The sequence below is a fragment of the Talpa europaea genome, assembly GCF_964194135.1.
Source record: "Talpa europaea genome assembly, chromosome: 4".
In the NCBI taxonomy this organism is placed as follows: Eukaryota; Metazoa; Chordata; class Mammalia; order Eulipotyphla; family Talpidae; genus Talpa; species Talpa europaea.
Window position 1 is genome coordinate 31398205 of NC_140070.1, and position 18963 is coordinate 31417167.

General features: G+C 46.8%; 1 protein-coding gene across 3 annotated transcripts in view; it reads left to right on the forward strand.

Moving 5' to 3' along the window:
* The window catches only part of ANK1 (ankyrin 1), a gene marked incomplete at both ends in the record, with an annotated part of 212277 nt that overhangs the window by 148526 nt on the left and 44788 nt on the right, over positions 1-18963 (forward strand). For all 3 annotated transcript variants that reach the window (XM_084231770.1, XM_084231771.1, XM_084231769.1), the window contains 11 exons: positions 1968-2165; positions 3880-3978; positions 4407-4505; positions 4943-5041; positions 6588-6785; positions 7318-7416; positions 7830-7928; positions 13278-13475; positions 15667-15765; positions 17791-17889; positions 18150-18248. In XM_084231770.1, the coding sequence (XP_084087896.1) occupies positions 1968-2165; positions 3880-3978; positions 4407-4505; positions 4943-5041; positions 6588-6785; positions 7318-7416; positions 7830-7928; positions 13278-13475; positions 15667-15765; positions 17791-17889; positions 18150-18248 (1386 nt within the window). The remainder of the gene's footprint in view (positions 1-1967; positions 2166-3879; positions 3979-4406; positions 4506-4942; positions 5042-6587; positions 6786-7317; positions 7417-7829; positions 7929-13277; positions 13476-15666; positions 15766-17790; positions 17890-18149; positions 18249-18963) is intronic.

An 18963-nucleotide genomic window follows, 5' to 3' on the forward strand; every position in this document is an offset into this window, starting at 1 on the left:
AAGCCAATTTATTTCCAAATGAATTATCATGTGCGTGTTCTACAGAGCTGTCTCTGACTCGGGTCATGATTTACAGTACCAAGCCTGTGGGGTGTGTGTGTGTGTGTGTGTGTGTGTGTGTGTTTTGAGTGGAGGTATCCTCTACTTAACTAGTTCATTTCTCATTTAATCTTCCAGCCACAAGTCATTTGCGTGTGCTTCTGAACATGTCTCTCTGTGTCTTAGTCTCTTCTGCTCTGCTTCTTTCTCCTAGGGTTGCTGGAGTGATTCTATGAGCTAATATCTTTGAGAGTAGATATAAAAGTAAAAATCCTTGGATAAACAAAGGTAGAATTGCTACTACTAATTACATTATTAGGTCAGAAAAGTCTTCACATTTTCCCACAGAGGTCCCGTATTTACACTTACAATAATGTTCCTAAGTTATTAAAAATTATATGTTATCCAGATGATTAAAATGGGGCTAAAAAAGGATAGTTATGAAAATTCTTTACTGAGAACTCAGACTTTTCAGTTGGAAAATTTGGAGTGATCTTCCTAAATGCAGTGAGTGGTGACTAACTATATCAGCTTGCTAGGGCTTGGCACTCTGGGTGGCCTAAGCAGAAAGGTATTGTTCCTTTCTGGGGTTGGGTTGGTTCTTTCTGAGGCTGTGAGGGACAATCTGTGCAGGCCTCTCTCCTGGCTCCTAGTGGTCTGCTGGCACTTTTTTTTTTTAGCATTTTTTTTTTTCTTGGCATTTCCTGGCTTGTGGATGCTCCAGTTTCTTCTCTCATCTTCACATGGTGTTCTCCCTGTGCATGTGTCTGGGTCCAGATTTCCCCCTTTTATTCTGACAGCAATCATACTGGGTTGGGGTTCACACTAATGACCTCATCTTAACTAAGTACATCTGCATGACCTTATTTTCAAATAAGGTAACATCCCAAGGTCCTGGGGGATGGGAATTCAACAGGTACATTTTCATCGGCCACAATTCAACCAGAACACAGACATTAGCTGTCATGCGGCCTGTTTGTGTTTCTCCCTCACTGAAAAGACTCTTTTCAGTCTTTACTTTTTAAAATCTGAAGTTCAAGCTCCTGGTTTGCAGACTTCTGAGGTCCAGGCGATACTCCAACCCACCCCACATCCCAGCACACTCTGTGCTCCCACGTTTTACTGCATGTGAGTCCCCGAATTCCCCTAGGATGGCACTTCTGTGGCATTACACATCCATTTCCTTCGAGGGGTCTTCTTCCACTTTCATCTTCCCGAAGAAGTCTTAGCTCAGAGGTCAGCTCCTTCAGTGTTCTGTCGCCATGTCCCTATCTCCTTGTGGCTCCACCTGTGTACTTCTGTGCTTTGGGTGTGCTGACCTATGTCACCCATGCTGAATGGCAGCGACAACATAGCTGTTACCACATCTGCTGATGAATCTGCAAGCTTTCTTAGGCCAGGAGTTGTGTGTGTCCCTTCATTTCCCCAGAGGTAATCCACACTGGATGCACATTAATCACTTAATAATACTTGTCGAATTAATGTCTGAATGAATGAGTGAATGCATACATAAGGCACACTATGTGTGTACATAAATATACAAGGCACTGTGGGATTTAGAATAGATATTAGGCTTGGCCACTGATCTTGGGCTTATAAGGCTTATAAAAAGATGCACACCCCTGAGGAGTTAATTACAAATACAATTCATCAAATACACACATAAGGTCTGAATGAGTGGTACAGATAAGAAAAGCCAGTAGACCTCTGGGGTGACCCTGGAAGGCTCCATGGAGTAGGTGGCCGACTGGTGCTGGCTTGGAAGATTTGGCAAGGTAGAAAGCAGAATGTTTAGAGTAAGAGGCCGCTCGCTTAGGAACTGTGCAGAAGCATTGTGAAGGGAATGAGTTAGGAGTGAGGTTGGAATCTTTGTCCTCATTTCCAAGTTCATTTCCTTTTTGATTCCTTGTTTGTTCCTCTTCACCTAGAACGGCTTGTCCCCAATCCACATGGCGGCTCAGGGAGATCACCTTGACTGTGTCCGACTTCTGTTGCAATACAATGCAGAGATCGATGACATTACCCTGGACCACCTGACTCCACTCCACGTGGCAGCCCACTGCGGCCATCACAGAGTGGCCAAGGTTCTTTTAGATAAAGGGGCCAAACCGAACTCCAGGGCCTTGGTGAGTGGGAGCTACTGGAGGGGTGGAGCAGCTGAGGGAGGCAGACCATGGCTGCATGGCTGAGCCTGTGGGACATGCACCACTGGCTCCTGGACCGGCTCCCAGATTCAGTGCCAGAGAGTGGCAGTGCCTGCTAAGGCCCAGGGGGCACAACAGCATGCAAGCAGGAGGGCAACCTCCACATTTCCCACTGTGGCCACTGGTGTGGCCTCCGGCACCGATGACCATGGCCCAAGTAACAGGCTGAGGCTGGGGGATGATTTGGTCCAAGAGACCTGACCCAGCGTTGGTGCTATGTCCGTGGGGAAGGGGTGCCACTCCACCTGAGCCAGGCCCAGCGCAGAGCACTGGACAATGATTTCTAACACTGTCTTTTATCTGCTTTGGGAGCAAGTAAAACAGCCTGGACTTGGCAGTCTTCATCTACAGAGAGACTTAGAGTTTGTGTAGAGATGAGTTCAGAATCAAAGCAAATTCCCTCCTGGAATCATGATTCTTCTTCCCCCAGGCCAAGGGCTTCCAGGGCAGGTCAGGGATCTGGTGAGACTGGGACTCTGCACAGAGGATCTTGCAGCCACCATCTCCTCTCTGTCTCTTCCAGAGGAGGAGAATAGAGGCAGAATGGCCTTCAGGGACAGCTAGCATCCCTTCTTCCCTCCCTCCCTCCTTCCTTCCTTCCTTCTGAAGGCTTTCCCTGAGCACGACCCACATGCCAGGCCCTGTTCTAGGGTAGCTGGAGTTTCTCAGTCTCAGCACTGCTGAATTTGGGGGCTGATATTCCTTGTGAGGTGCTGGCCTGTGCACTGCAGGATGTTTAGCAGCACCGCTGGGCTCTACTTCTGTTTGTGACAATCAAAATCATCTCTAGACAGGGGCCAGTGTCCTCGGGGTCAGTGGTAGCACAAAATCCCCTCTCCTACTTGAGAACCAGTTCTCCAGGGGGATAAAAACCTGAACAAACAAAAGTCTTGTCTTGGAGGCATATACATTCTAGAATATCATGTTAGAGTAGAGCTGATATACAGAGACCCATTTTACTAAAAATGATCAGCATTTCAGGGAATACGATTTGCTTTACAGACATACTCTTTATTGTAAATTTCACCGTAAGGAAACTTTAAACAGCAGGCTCTTTTAGGGCATCCAAAAATATGACTAATTTTTTTTTTTTTTTTTTTTTTTTTTTTTTTTTTTTTTTTTTTTTTTTTTAAGATTTATTTATTTATTTGTTTGTTTATTTATTTATTTGTACAAGCACTGGGTACAGTCAGAAGCGCGGGAGGGTGAGAGAATTCACCAGAGCCAGAGTGGGGAGCAGAGCAGGCAGAAGGACTGAGGTACACTGCTGAGGGGAGCAGCGGGTGGCAGGAGAGGTCTGCGCACCATGTGGGATCCTCCTCCGGGGCCGGGGAGCAGCCGGGGATCGAACCGGCGCCGCAGAGGCCGCGGGCAGCTTCGCAACCCAGCGCTCAACCGCTGCGCCACCGGGGAGGCCCTATGACTAATTTTTTTTTTTAAGGTTTATAAACCTGTTCAGGAACATGCCTGGCATAGAGAGCCACCTGCCTCTTACAGGATTTGTAGGAATTGACATTCTGCTCTGTGGGTATTGCTGATAGACTGGGGCAGAGGCTGTCTCTTAATCAGCAAGGGGGTGATCCTGGGCCAGTGTGTAAGCTCCTGCTTGTCTGTCTCCCTTGGTGCGGGGCTGCAGAATGGCTTCACCCCTTTGCACATCGCCTGTAAGAAGAACCACATCCGTGTCATGGAGCTGCTGCTGAAGACCGGAGCCTCCATCGACGCTGTCACGGAGGTAACGGAACCGGCACATGAGGGTTGGCCTCCCCATGGTCATCCCTCCTTTCTTCCTCCAGTTGTCCTCTAGAGAATTGTTCTTTGTAGCTGCAGGTGGCTGTAGGGTGCACATGTGGGTGCAAGTCTAGACAGCTCAAGGGAACAAATCAGTGGTCACCAAGGCAAGGGAACATGTGTCAGGTCTCAGGGAGCTGGTCAAGTTCAAATGCCATTTATTGACCTGTAAAAGTAGACAGACTCACCCTGCGATGATTTTTTTGGCCCTTCAACCATTTTCCTGGCAGCAAACCTATCTTACTTAACTCCTCTTTCTTATAAAATCGTGCTGGAGCTCCTAGAAGCGAGAAAGCATTAGATCCATCTGACAGTCTTCTTAGGAGGATCAGGAAAGCTCCTCTCTTCTCACTCCTTGCTTGTCTGTTCTAGTCCGGCCTGACCCCGCTCCATGTGGCCGCCTTCATGGGCCATCTTCCCATCGTGAAAAACCTGCTGCAGCGAGGGGCATCACCCAACGTGTCCAACGTGGTAAGCCGGGGCGCTGTTCCTCTGCACTAGGGCCTGGGAGCCCAGCTGAGCTGGAGAGCCCAAGGCAGAACCCCAGAACAGGAGAGGCTTTAGTTGCAGGATAGCATCCGTATATGGTGACACTTCCCAATTAAACTGGTCACACATCTCTAAGTCTTGGTGGTTTTATTTTGGACTATAATTTGGGAAGTTCTGTAAGTGTTATCTGGGAATACATTTACATTTTTAAACATTAGCTTTGGGGTTTACTTTTAAGTATACCTAGAATGCACACCAGGCATCTACAGGCGAGAGGCTAAAGGAAATGCTTGCTGAGGCAACTCCACCATTTGGACAAAAACCCGCCAAACCACTCTGGGCTGGCACTTTGAGCTCTGCGTGTGTCCTTTTGGAATCCCAGCATGTATAAACACTTCTATAATTTTGTTATTTGACAGAAAGTGGAGACCCCGTTACACATGGCAGCCAGAGCAGGGCACATGGAAGTGGCCAAATATTTGTTCCAGAACAAAGCCAAAGTAAATGCCAAGGCCAAGGTGAGTTCTGGGGGTGGGAAGGGAAGGACACTCTGATGGAAGATGCATTAAATTCCAGTGCAATCAGAAAAAATCCTTCCTAATTCAGAGGCCTGGCTGCTGTGCTTGTGGCACAAAGATTCCTTGTCATTCCCATGTGGCTGCAGTGAAGGCTTAGACCGGTTTGCAGGGATTCTGAGGAAGCCAGAGATGTGTTTGCATCAGCATTCTGTGTCTTTACATAATGAAAGCCCAGGGAGCATGGCTGGTCGCCGGGTTTTTTGGCTTGAAAGGTGCACAGTAGTTACAGTGATGATATAAGAAGAAAAGTTTTGTAGTTGCTGTCTCGTTGAGTAACATTGCATTAAAACATTATATAAGTTCATTAGAAATCAACATTTGTATGTACTTTAGTAGTTCACCACTAAAAGTCCAATTCTATCTACCAGGCGACCCCTTTCACCTGAATTCCCACCACCCGACGCCCTTCCCTTCAAAAAGCTAGTTTTTAAGGACAGTGTTGCCAGTGAAAATCAATCAGGAATTACTTGATCCAAAAATGGAAAATCCCCCCCTATTGTAAAAGGCATTTTCAAGGGGCTGGGTGAGTGAAGAGTAGGAAGAGCTGTCCAGTTGGCAAGGTCAGTGGATGGGCTTGGCCAAGACCAGACTTTCCCACCCCACAGGCCATGGAAGTCTCCCTTATGAGTTTTGACTGTGATTTATGTTTGGATCATGGGAGGGAAGCCCCCAGCTAGGCCCACAACACAGAGACCCCACCCGTTGAACCTCTTCAGTAATGGGATAAACAGGGATGGGTGAGGGGCAGGAGGCACGAAAAGTCATCTTCCCCTTCAGCAGTTTGGACTCTCCCATGATCCTAGCCATGGAGAAAACCAGAGTAGCTTCCAGTCAGGAAGATGAGCTTCCACTCAGACAGGACTTGGGAGATACTAGGAGCAACCACAACTTATTGAGGACCAAACACAAAGTGAAAAAAAAATTTTTTTTAAATGACTTTTTTTTTTTTTAAGATTTATTTATTTATTTATTTATACAAGCACTGGGTATAGTCAGAAGTGCGGGAGGGTGAGAGAATTCACCAGAGCCAGAGCGGGGAACAGAACAGGCAGACAGATGAAGTACACTGCTGAGGGGAGCAGTGGGCGGCAGGAGAGGTCTGTGCGCCATGTGGGACCCTCACCTCGGGGCCGGGGATCGAACCGGGGCTGCAGAGGCTGCAGGCAGCTTTGCAACCCAGCGCTCAACCACTGCGCCACCGGGGAGGTCCACAAAGTGGAAATTTTGTATCCATGATCTCATAATAACTGTTGCCTTATAAAGTTGGTATGTATTTTCATTTACAGATGGGAAGGATGAGCCATTGGGTAATTAGGTAGAAATAACAACTAACTTGAAGGGTTGCTGTAAATAAGAGAATATATTAGTTCCTGCCACTCAAAGACTTAATTTCAATCTTAGTTCCTCATTTGATTTGCTGTGTAACCTTGAGAAAGTCACTTGCCTCTCTGGGCTCACCTTCCTTCTTTGTAACTTCACAATCCAGGATGACCAGACCCCGCTTCACTGTGCAGCTCGCATTGGCCATACAAACATGGTGAAGCTCCTGCTGGAAAATAATGCCAACCCCAACCTGGCCACGACGGCCGGGCACACCCCCCTACATATAACAGCCCGAGAGGGACATGTGGAAACAGCAGTGGCCCTTCTGGAAAAGGAAGCCTCCCAGGCGTGCATGACCAAGGTACAGCCTTCCCACTCGTGTTCTCTGGGAAGAACATGCTTGTCACTGCTGGGCCAGGAGCACTGGAGGACCCCCGCCTGGTGCCTTGCTAATGCTGAAAGCATCTGGGAGGACCAGCACCCTTAGGGCTGGTTGCTGTCTGTGAGCCTGCTGTGTCACGGTCCTTTCAGAAAGGCGGGGAGCTGCAGTTTCTCATCGACCACCCAGCCTTCATCCAGCAATCTGCTCATTGCCTGCTCTAGACAAATCAGAAAGGTTCTGGGGCAGAATAATGGTTCAAGCCCCCTGCTCTCCACTAGTTAGCAGTCAAATAACAGCACAAGCTGGTTGTATACACTGTCACGAGAGAGGTCAGCTGGTGAGCTGCAGGGAAAGCTTGCTGAGCCCTGAGGTCTGTGATCTCTTCTTAGAGGTCTCTTTGCTCCACTGATGTGTCCATGCCAGTTAAGGTGGAAGCCTCCTTTACTGTGTGCCCTTTCCCTGAAGAGGACAGCTCTGGCTCCTGTTTCTAACAGCCTGTGTTTCTCCTCAGAAAGGATTTACCCCTCTCCATGTGGCAGCCAAGTATGGGAAGGTGAGGATGGCAGAGCTGCTGCTGGAACGCGATGCACATCCAAATGCTGCTGGCAAAGTGAGTGTGCTTGTCTCTCCCTCCTCGCTCCCTATACACTACAACCCCAGGGCTGGACCTGCGGCCTGGGAGTGCCATCTCTTGCCTAAGCCTTCTTCGTCCATCCTTTGACTGGACAGCTGTCTAGGCATAATGGCCCTTGGGAGGACTGGGCTTTCTGACAAAGCCCTTGCCTTCAGGAAAGCCCCGTGGCCTGCTCTGAGTGCGGGCTGGTTGCACTGCCCAAGCCCCTATCAGGAGACAGACTGAGGAGGGTCCCTGGCTCTAGCTGGTCATGCTCTTTAGTGGCTTGAAATCGAGACTAGCTTGGGAATGCTTTTTAACCAGACTTTACCTGTGTAAAAGAGGGAACATGGATCCTAAACAGTGCTGCCTATAACTGATGGGGTGGCCGGTCCATCTCACCCCTGCAGAATGGCTTGACTCCCCTGCACGTGGCCGTCCATCACAACCACCTGGACATCGTCAAGCTGCTGCTGCCCCGGGGTGGCTCCCCACACAGCCCTGCTTGGGTAAGCCCCCCACCCACACCCCGCCCTCCCTCTACCTGCCAGAAGCTCTCAACTGAGACTGGCTCACAGGCCCTGGGGAGCAGGCCGCAGGCCACGCCTTCAGGGAGGGATGTTTCTAAAGCAGCCCAAGGTGTTTGTGTTTTGTTTTTATTTTTATCTCAGCAATCTCACTTCACTTTCACAAATGTTACCTGCCATATAATTGCTGCTATTTGGGGGCCAGGAGAGGGTGGGAAGTGGGTAATACTTCTTCGCAACAGGTTACGTCACACAGAGAGGTTTTACACAGCAAATGTGTCCCCCAAAGTGCTGCATGTAAACTGCTGTCAAAGGTCAGCATGAGCGGAAATCTCCATGGTGGGGAGACCTGTTCTTGGATTCCCACTCACTTCTGGTGCTGGTGGCTCAGTGGCCACACTTAGAGGAATATTTCAGGCTGCAGGTGAATGAACTTGCTGGAACCTTGAAGCAAGAGATCTGTTTCAAAAGTGAATAGTCATTCCCCAAATTTATTTCTCTGATGAGTGCAGACTTTTAGATGATGGTAGAGTTTTTTTTAATTTATATTTTTTAATGGAAATTACATTGGTTTATAACATTATATAAGTTTGTGGCGTGCATCACTGAAAATCAACATGTGTGTATACGGCTTTAAGTTCAGCACTATAGTCCAATTCTATTTTTTACCAGTTGTCTCCTTCTACCTAACTTGCCCACTGCCTCCCTCTTCCCCTCTGGTACCACAGAGGGGTGTTTTATTTATTTATTTATTTGTTTATTTATTTTTAAAGATTTATTTATTTATGCATACAAGAGCTGGGGTACAGGTCAGAGATGTGGGGCATGAGAGGATCCACCAGAGACAGAGTGGGGAGCAGAACAGGCAGATCTACTGAAATACACTGCTGAGGGGAGCAGCGGGCGCGTCAGGAGAGGTCTGCCGCACCATGTGGGTTGCTCCCTGGCTGGCCGGGGATCGAACTCACACTGCAGAGGCTGCGGATAGCTTCATAGTGCGGTGCTTAACCTCTTGCACCACCAGGGAGGCCCTGTTTTTGTTTTATCTAGTTCATTTGTTTGGCTGGTTTTTCTGTGTACCACGTATGTGTGAAATTGTATGGTGTTTGCCTTCCTGTGTCTGACTCATCTCACCCAGCAAAATACCCTCTAGGTCCATCCATGTTGCTGCAAATGGCTGGAGTTCATAGGAGGCCTGTCATATCTATTACCCTGCATGCTAGCCTCACGCCAGCCAGCCTCCCACTGCTCAGAGCAGCAGGCTTATGCTTAAGGAAGCCCCAGGGCTTGCTTATGTAAGCTCAGACTTGGGGAATGGAGGGGGCAAGGAGCACAGGTGTGGGATACAAGGATTCAGGGTCATTTGGGGGCAGAGTCTGCCCTCTATAGGGCTTGCGGGTGAGCAGCATCTGTGTGTGTTTGTGTGTGTGTGTCTGTGGGCCTCCTTGGGGGCGGTGGATGCCTTAGGAGAAGGTCTAAGGCTAGGGAGCCAGTCTGGGTACAAAGGTCACACAAGGTCCTACCCCCAGAGCTTTCTTGCTGATAGGGCAGCATGCCCTCAGAAGAAATACTAGGTAATCTCTGGAAAAGCAGCCGCCAGGCCTCAGTGCTGCCCCTGAAGTTTGAGTGCAGGGAGGGAACCCATAGTGTGTGGGGGTGGGGGACTTCCCCCCCCCCACCCCACCAGGGTAATTCCAGCTGACACCTGCTGACTCTAGGGCTGTGCAGCTAGTCAGAGAAAATCAGTGCCTTCGTTTATCCTCCTCCTCAGCAGGGATGCTCATCAGAATGTCACAGCACGCTTTCCTGCAGACACCGTGTCTCCTGGGCACCTGTCCCTGCGTTGTCGCCGTAGCAAGCCTCACGTCACTGTGTGGAGGGAGCATGTGGCCCTGTTAAGATGTGACTTACTCCTGCCGCTAAAAATAAAATGCTGGACTCCCCTCCTCCTCGCTCCCCTCCTTATATAAAAGAGATCAGAGCCAGGTTCATGGTATTTAAAGAAAGCTATATCCATGCACAGACCCTGTACAGATGGGGTTTGTTTCCATGGCAAAAAATAGTTTCTAAAGTAGTCTGGCAATTTTGTAGAATTTCACATGCAGCTCTCTCCGCACCCAAACCAAACCCTCCCCTTTCTAATTTTGATGCTAATGTTGTTCTAACATTTAGGCAGATCTCTCTCCAGTGTGCATTCCTTTGGATGAGCTCATTTCCTTGGGAAAGAAGAGCCTTCAGCTGGCTCCTATCCCTCCCTAAATGCTCCCTGACTCTGCCTAGTGCCCCTTGTCCTTGTCACCCACAGAAGGTCATGAGTTCCTGCTGTCTTGCTTGTGGAAAGCTCAGAGGGGCGGTCCCTGTTCTGAGCTGACAGTTGCTCTTGTATCTTGGCTTTAACCCATGGTCATGTCCAGGAAGCTTGCCCTTCGCTGCTGTGGGCAGCCACAGATGCCCAGGTGGCCTAGGACTCCTGCCTGTGTGCATGAATAGACTTTCAGTTGCTTGAGTTGCTGTCCTCTGTCCATTAAAAGACTTCTTTCCTGCAGTGACTTCCTGCCCTTATAACAGGGTGGTCCCCAGGAAAGGTACCTGCTGGTGTCCAGCTGCCACCGTTCATCCCAACAACAGCACTGGGGAGCAACACTGTCCCTTCTCAGGGAGAAAGGTCTCCCTTGAAGATGTCTCCAAATCTCAGGGGATCCACTGAGTCTTTTCTTTGCTCCCTTTTAATATAGCACTAACATCATTTTGTTTAATTTTCTCGTTATCAAAATGCTGATCTTGTTATAGAAATACAACCTACAAAGGAGAATTAAATATTTTCTCATAACATAATTGAATTAAAAAGAAGGAACACTGCAAAGAATTAGCTTACATAATTATTTAAAGAGAAGGATTTTTAAACATTTTTTTATTGATGTAGCAATGGCAACATTATCGAAAATTCAGGTGTGCAGAATTATACTTCGGCATCTGTATGTACATATTCCACTTACTATGTGACAGTGGAGAAGGCATTTAGCTTCTCACCAGCGAAAGTCTAATCACCAGCGAAAGTCTAATCCTGTTCCCTACCATACAATTGGCCCCCATGACCCATTTTACCCAGCCCCACCTGCTTCCCCTCTAGTAACCGCCAACCTGTTATGTGAATCTAAGAGTTTGTTTTGTTAATTTTTGTTTGCTTGTTTGCTTTGTTTCTTTATGTTTCACATATAAGTGAAATTATGTATTTGTCTTTTTCCATATGATCTATTTCATTGAGCCTGGGTTCATCCATGTTGTTGAAAATGACAGTATTTCATCTTTTTTATAGTTGATAAGTGTTCCATGGTATATGTATACCACATTTTATGTATCCATTCACCTGTCAGTGGACTCTTAGGCTGTTTCCATATCTTGGCTATTGTGAGTAATGCTGCAATGAACATAGCTCTTCCAATTAGTGTTTTTGTATTCTTCAGATTAATACCCAGGATGGAATAGCTGATTCATATGGTATTTCTATTTTTAAATTTTTGAAGAATCTCCATACTGCTCTCCATTATGGCCGCATTCCCACTAATATTCCCACTAGCCATGCCCAGAGGTTCTCAAAGAGAATTTTTTAATTCAATTTCATTCTTTAAGTAAATTACAACTTTTCGTTTCCCAATAAAATCCACTTTCCAGATGGACCTTGCTATCTGTGCCTGTCCCCTAATGCTGTGGAGCTGGGATTTCACTGTTAGTCAGCTCCCTCTTTTTTTCTTTTATTTTTGTGATCAGTGATTCTGGCAGGACTGGAAATTTTGGTTTCCACAGTAAGAAAGTGACTGGTGGGGGACATTCTGCTCTCTAGGGTAGCCAGGAGGATGGTGCCCAGCCTGGGGAGCCCTCTCTCATACGTCTTCTGCTCTGGGACTGGGTGGGCATGTGCTTAAAAAGTCGTGGTTTTTCTCAGAGCTCCTCAGGCCTAGCATCCCCCTTAGCCCTGAATGCTTGGGAGTCTTGTTACTGAAAGCATGGTCCCTGCGCAGGCAGCATCGTTATCTGGCAGGCTTATGAGAAATACAGAATCTTGGGCTTCCCTGCACATTCTTAATCAACATTTTCACAAGATTCCAGGTAATTTGTATGCCTTTTAAAGTTTGAGAAACAGGACTGTAGCTGAAAGCACCTGGATCAGTGCTTCAACGGCCAGACTTGGGTTATCCGTTATTCCACTTATTGTGTGACAGTGGAGAAGGCATTTAGCTTCTCAGAGAGCTGGGCTCTTGATCCACAAAATGGGGAGGTCATAAAAATGCCTGCCTTATTTGTTGTGTGTGCTGCAGGAAGTACTAAAGGGAGATTTTAGGTGAAAGTGTTTCTAACAGTGAGAACCAAAGTAGACAGTCACCTATGCGCAGTGGGATAAGGAGCTTGCTCTGAAATATAAACCCAGGCACTGCTTGCTCTATGAAGAAAGTCTTCAAACAACTACACAAAAGCCAGCTGAATAAACAGTGCATGGTAATATCACTGATTTACCTTTGGGCCAAGCTTCTTCACCTCTTTGTAGCCTTAAAACATCTTGTGAGTCAGGGCACTGCAAAACCATACTAAGGTTTATTACTTTTTCAATTTAATGATGGAAATCACCTTCATGTATATTATCATATTTGACCCATCCAACAACTTTGAGAAAAAGAGCAATGTACATATTATTATCCACTTTCAATGGCTTAAAAAATACAAAAGCAAGTCTAAAGGTCATTGACTATCTTGCCTCAGTTACACAGCTAGTTACAGCGGAGGGAGAACTGACACCACCTTCTACCTCCCCAAATCCCTTGCGCTTGCACTGCCCTGCCTACAGGAAGCACTTAGCCCAATTGTACTGGGGAAGAAGGGGACTCTGGTCCTTTTCCTTTCTGAAAATTTGGGGGAGGGAGGTTGGTTCTTCTTGCAAGGATGGAGGAAATGGGAATCTTTCAGTTCCTTACTTCCCTGGCTTCTAATGGTTCTATAGACTGCCTAACTCAATCTCAGCATTTATTCATGACTGAGCACTTCCTGCACTGCAGTAGGTCAGAGTAGGATAACAAATAATAGATGAATATTGGTGGAAAATGTACAAGAGACATATGCTAGCTGTGGGGACTTGTGAGCTGTCTCTAGATCCAAATGGACCTGGTTTGTTTGTTTATTCAAGATGCTCTCCTGGATGACCTTCCCTGATCAGTGGGCCTCCAGCGGGCCTCCAGCCAGGCCTAGCCTCCCTCAGAGGCTGTAAGTGCAAGAGGCATGCTCTTGTATTGTCAACTCTGCATTCCTGTAATCAGGCTCCGGTGGCGGCTTTTGTTTCAGAATGGCTACACTCCTTTGCACATCGCTGCCAAGCAGAATCAGATGGAGGTGGCCCGCAATCTGCTGCAGTATGGGGGGTCAGCGAATGCTGAGTCAGTGCAAGGTGTGACACCCCTTCACCTGGCTGCCCAAGAGGGTCATGCGGAGATGGTGGCTCTGCTGCTCTCCAAACAAGCCAATGGCAACCTGGGGAACAAGGTAAGCATGGCCACTTCAGATCTGCCCATAGCCTCAGTAATGATTTATTAGTGTCAGCAACTCTGTATATATCTGAGTACTGTGCACCAATAATGCATGCCTCTGTGTGTGTGTGCATGTGTGTATGTGCACATGTGTGTGCCTGTGTGTATATGTATAATCCTTACAACAGCCATGTGCAGGTCTTATGTCAGCTTTATAAATGCATAAACAGACTCAGACCTTATTGCCGAGATTGCCTGACCCTAAGCCTATCTGATATCAAAGCCTTTGCCAATTCTGCATGGATTTACTTAAGAATCTACAAAAAAGATCAATACTGAAATCCATAGTCCCAAAATATATTTTCCCAAATATAGGCCTGTGTCTACATTCAGGAATATATTAAGTAATTTTGTACTATAGATTCTTTTTCTGTGGGAAAGATACTTATTCAATGCTAGCCTATATAGTAAACTAGGAGTTCTCAATCCAGCCATTATTCACATATAAATATGAAACCTTCCAAAATTGTACAGGGCATTTCGTAGGATGGCCATTTGAGCATTTTTCTGGGTGAAAAGTCTTCATCATTTTCATCAGCCTCTCAAAGGAATGCGTAACCCAAGAAAAACAAAGGATTGCTTCTTTTTTTTAAATAGCAATTTTATTGAATTGTAATTCATACACCATAAAATTCCCCCTTTAGAATGGTGGTTTTGGTGTATTTGTGGAATTGGGCAACTATCATTAATATCTAATCTCAAAACATTTTCATCACCTAAAAGAAAACCTCATACCCATTAACAGCCACTTCCCGTTTCCCTCAAACCCCACCCCCATCCCCTGGCAACTGCTAATCTACCTTCTGTCTCTGTGAATTTGCCAATTCTGGTGTTTCATATAAATGGAGTCACACAATATGAAGAGGCACCTCTTTAGATGATAAATGAACAGAATAGAGTTTCAGAAAGGTAAGCCTTACAAGGTAACTTAAGATTTCTTAAACTTACGCTCACCTGGCTCTCTGTGGATAGGTTTGGACAAGTGACCAGAGGCATTAGGATTGGGCCATTATTTGGGGAGGAGTCTTGATTCTTCCTTGAGCTCTGTAAGGAGCTGTAAGGATGATACGCTCTGTCCGAGGGATGTCCCCACTCTCCTCAGAGTGCCCTCAGCAGCTAGCTCACTGTGTGAACCCCAAGAATCAGGCGAGATACCCAAGGGTCTATGACTGACCCAGGGACTGCTCGGTCATGGCCTGCTCTGGCTTTGGTCAGGGAGGGTGATGCTCCTGGGCGTCAGGTTAGCTTCGGAAAAAGTACAGAGAGCAGAGGAGGCTGTGTGGAGACCTTGCAGTGGAGACAGGACATGCCCACCACCTTGGACAGCAGAATTGGAGCCCTGTTTGTCCTACAGTTTGATCAATTATGGTTATAGTAAAACATATTGAGGCAGGGTAAAGGAGATTTTTCTGATGTTTTTATCTGAGTGCCCACTTATCAAACAAGCTCTGTGGTACATTAATATCCCCATGAGGAAGCTGTAATAAGAACTCCAAGAAATGGTGTTTTCAGCCCCAGCAGGATCCTCCAAACTTTCTACAGTACGGGGCAGTCTGTGATGTGCTAACCCCGTCCTACCTTTAGATGGCGCATTGTGCTTCCAATGAGCCTTCTCAGAAATTCTCATTACACTGCACTTGAGATAGGTCAGTGATAATCTCTATTTTCCAAAGAAAGCAAGGCTCTGAAGTGCATCTCATATCACTCAACTAGGGAATGTTACAATTGGAATGTACTGTAGAGTTCATCTAGTTCAGAAGTCAGCAAATGATGGCCTGTGGGTTAAACTCGGTCCTCCACTCAATTTGTGTAAATAAAGTTTTATTGGAACACAGCCATTCCTGTTCCTTTAGTCGTTGCCTGTAGCTGCTTTCTCACTCTGAGCGGCAAAGTTGGGTAGTTGCAACAGAGACAGAAATCCAAAACATTCACCAGCTGGCCCTGAACAGAAATAGTTGCTGACCTCTGACTTAGTTTAATCTCCTCATTTTTCAGATAAGGATATTGAGGTTCAGAGAGGAAGAGCTTTGCCAGAGGCCAAAGAGCTGTTTGGTGACTGCAGAGCTAGACTCGTTCCTAAACCTCAGTGCTCTTTATGATGGCCTAGAATTCTTTACTGTGTACAGTGACCTTCCTTTTCTTTCCAGAGTGGCCTCACTCCCCTCCATCTGGTAGCACAAGAAGGCCACGTTCCAGTGGCGGATGTGCTGATCAAACACGGTGTCACGGTGGATGCCACCACTCGGGTAAGGCAAACAGCCCCAGCTCTGGCCCCGTGGGCATCCCCACCCATCACCCCTGCCTGTGGCCAGCATCCTGCCTAATACCTGCCTCCCTCACACTTCAAAGGTGGCTTTCTCATGGAGCTTTGAATCACCAGGGGCACATTCTTCTTGGCCACTTCCTAGGGGTGTAATAGAGTTTGAAGACACTAATACTAACTATCTCACTTTCCAGTAGGGAATTTGAAAAGCTTGCTAGACCGTTGAGCCTCTGTAGTGAGAAAATGAGAGGAATGTTTAATCATGATTCCAGGACCCAACTTATGTGAACAGTGTGTCAAAGTGTCAGGTTTCCCTGGATTCACTTGAAATGTCAGCCACTTTTCATTCCTTCTTTTAGTTCAGTTCAGTTCAGCTTCATTTGAAGCTCTTCTGTAAGGCGGTCAAGGAGAACCGAATGCACACACAGTGGAGTCTGCCTTTAGGCATGTGCAATTTGAAGGGAGGTGACAGTGAGGGCCTGGAAGGGACAGCGTGAGGAGTAAGAGAGGTACCGTGAACTCTGCAGGCACAGGGGGGGACAATGTTTCCACCTGGAAGAAGAGGACACTTCATGGAAGAAGTGGCATTTGGCTCCTTTTCACCACAAAGCAAATGTATGAAAAAGAATGAACCCACCCATTCCTACCTGCGGAGTCCACATGAACAATGCAATGCTGAAAGAAAAATCTAGACACAGCTGCCTGAAACTTCGACAGCAATCTGTTTTAAAAACCCAAGGATGTTCTGAAACCTTGAAGCTTCTCCAGTGGGCCCAGTTTAATTTTTTGGGTCCTGATCTGAGAGACCCTATACCATGTGTTAGACCTTGGGGGTACCAAAGCCATCCTACTACATGAAGGACCAGCTGCAGAGTCTGTGTTGACATGGGCTCTGGAATCAAACACCAGCTCCTCAGGGACAGCTAGACAGAGAGCTCAGAGAGCCTCACTTGTTGGCCCGTGAAGGGAACACTAAAAAACTCAAAAGAACTGATGCTTGAAAATTTGCCCCTTTATAACCAAAACTCAAATGAATAAATACCCAAAAGCCAATGACTGGTTCCTATAAATACCAATACAGTACAACTCAGCAACAAGACAGCCTTGGGGGTGGAGGACAGAGGCTGTTTATAATGGATGTCACCTCTCTAGTGGAAATAAGCCTGTTTTTATCTGATTGGCAGCGATCTCCATGTTATCACCTGTCTTCATCTGAGCTCCTTCCCAGGAGGCCTGATGGCCATCCCTTCCTTGGAAAACCTCCCTCTTTTTTTAAAAAATATTTTATTTATTTTTACATAGAAGAACTGGAGTACAGGCCAGAGGTGCAAAGGGTGAGAGGGTTCACCAGAGACAGAGTGGGGATCAGAACAGTGGATCTACTGAAATACACTGCTGAGGGGAGCAGCGGGAGACACAGGAGAGGTCTGCTGCACCATGTGGGTCAGCTCCCTGGCTGGGGATCGAATTCCTGCTGCAGCGGTTCCTGATAGCTTCATAGTGCTGAGACAATCCCTTGCGCCACCAGGGAGGTCCGGAAAGCCTCTCTTAGCTTCTGTAACATGGTGCTCCAGCCTCTTTGCTGCTCCTGTGGTCCTTTTTTCTGACGCTCCCTCTAAGTATCACCTGGGCACATGAACTCCACTCCATTCTCTACCTATCTGAGGTGGCCTTTCTCATCACCAAGACCTTAAGTTCTCCATAGACCTCTTGGTGGGGTTCAGTACTAGTTTCTAATCACCTAGTGGACATCTCCACTAGGATCTCCCTGGGTATCTCAGACTTTACCTGTCTGAAGCCAAGTTCTGTTCCTTCCCAGACCAAGGGTATCTGCCTAGCAACAGCCGTACACTGCACACCTCATAGCAGCTGTCAGCTTTCCAAAGGCTTCCTGCCCATTCTCTTTCAATTATCCTGTTATACAGATTTCCTTAATTCAAAGCCTGTGGTGGCTTTTGGGATGTCCAGAAGCCCTGCTGGTCACCCACTCTCATCTCCTGCTTTTCAGATGGGTTATACTCCTCTCCATGTGGCCAGTCACTATGGAAACATCCAACTGGTGAAGTTTCTGTTACAGCACCATGCAGATGTCAATGCCAAGACCAAGGTACTGGGAGTGACCTGATTCCTATACTGGCACTTCTTCAGTGCCAAATTCAGATGAAGCCAGAGTTACTCTGAGCACACATGGGGCTCAACCACCGTTGTAAACTTTGACCTTGGAGGAGGAACTAGGGAAAATGCATTTTTTGATGTTGTACCAGAAGGTTGACAGGCTCTGTAGCATGTGGGTGGCTCTTTATCTCTGGCTTTACCTTTATCTCTTCTTTACTTAGCTAACTGCCAGTGTGTCTACTTACCTTGCAGCTAGGATACAGCCCCTTGCATCAGGCAGCCCAGCAAGGACACACAGATATCGTAACACTGCTTCTCAAAAATGATGCTTCTGCCAATGAGGTCAGCTCGGTGAGTGTCCACCTGTTTCCTAATCACAGAAAACTGTTCTTTCAGATAGCCCCAGGAGACATCCATTTACCAGAGAGGCCCAGAATATCCCGCGGCTTATCTGGAGCCTGCATGAGCCACAGTGCCATAGGTTGCAGCTGCCTCGGGGTGTACCAGGATATCGGGTGTTGTCATTAGTTTCTCTTGCTGGTAAACTGATGGTTATCCTTCTAAGCACCACTTACATGTACCCTTTTATTTTACTTAAATATCATTCTTGAAAGCCTTCCTCAAACTTGTAAGACTTCTTCTGCTACTGAGCTAGGATTCACTGCCCATCATGCATAGAACTCAATTCTGTGATATAACTTTTGAAAAAGAAGGAACTGTATTGCAAGGACAGAATACAAGACTCAAATCTGTCTCCCCACTCTAGGGCCTATGATTGGTTTTATAGAGATAGGTAGAAGGGGGGAAAGGCTAGGAATGACTTGGCAAAGTTTATTGATTAGACACAAATTAGATAGTCCTTTTTGGCGGACCTTTTGCTTTTACAAGCTGCCTGTTGTGGCATGCTTATCTTGCAGTTTTGCCTAGTTGCATCTGTGGAAAACTTGAGGTTTAGCTGCATCTGCAGAAAATAAGCCTTAAAAGGGAAGTTAGATAAATTGAATTACAACAGTTATTGTCTACTCTAACAATTTGAGAGCAGATTGACCTTCCAGTGAGGTGCAAG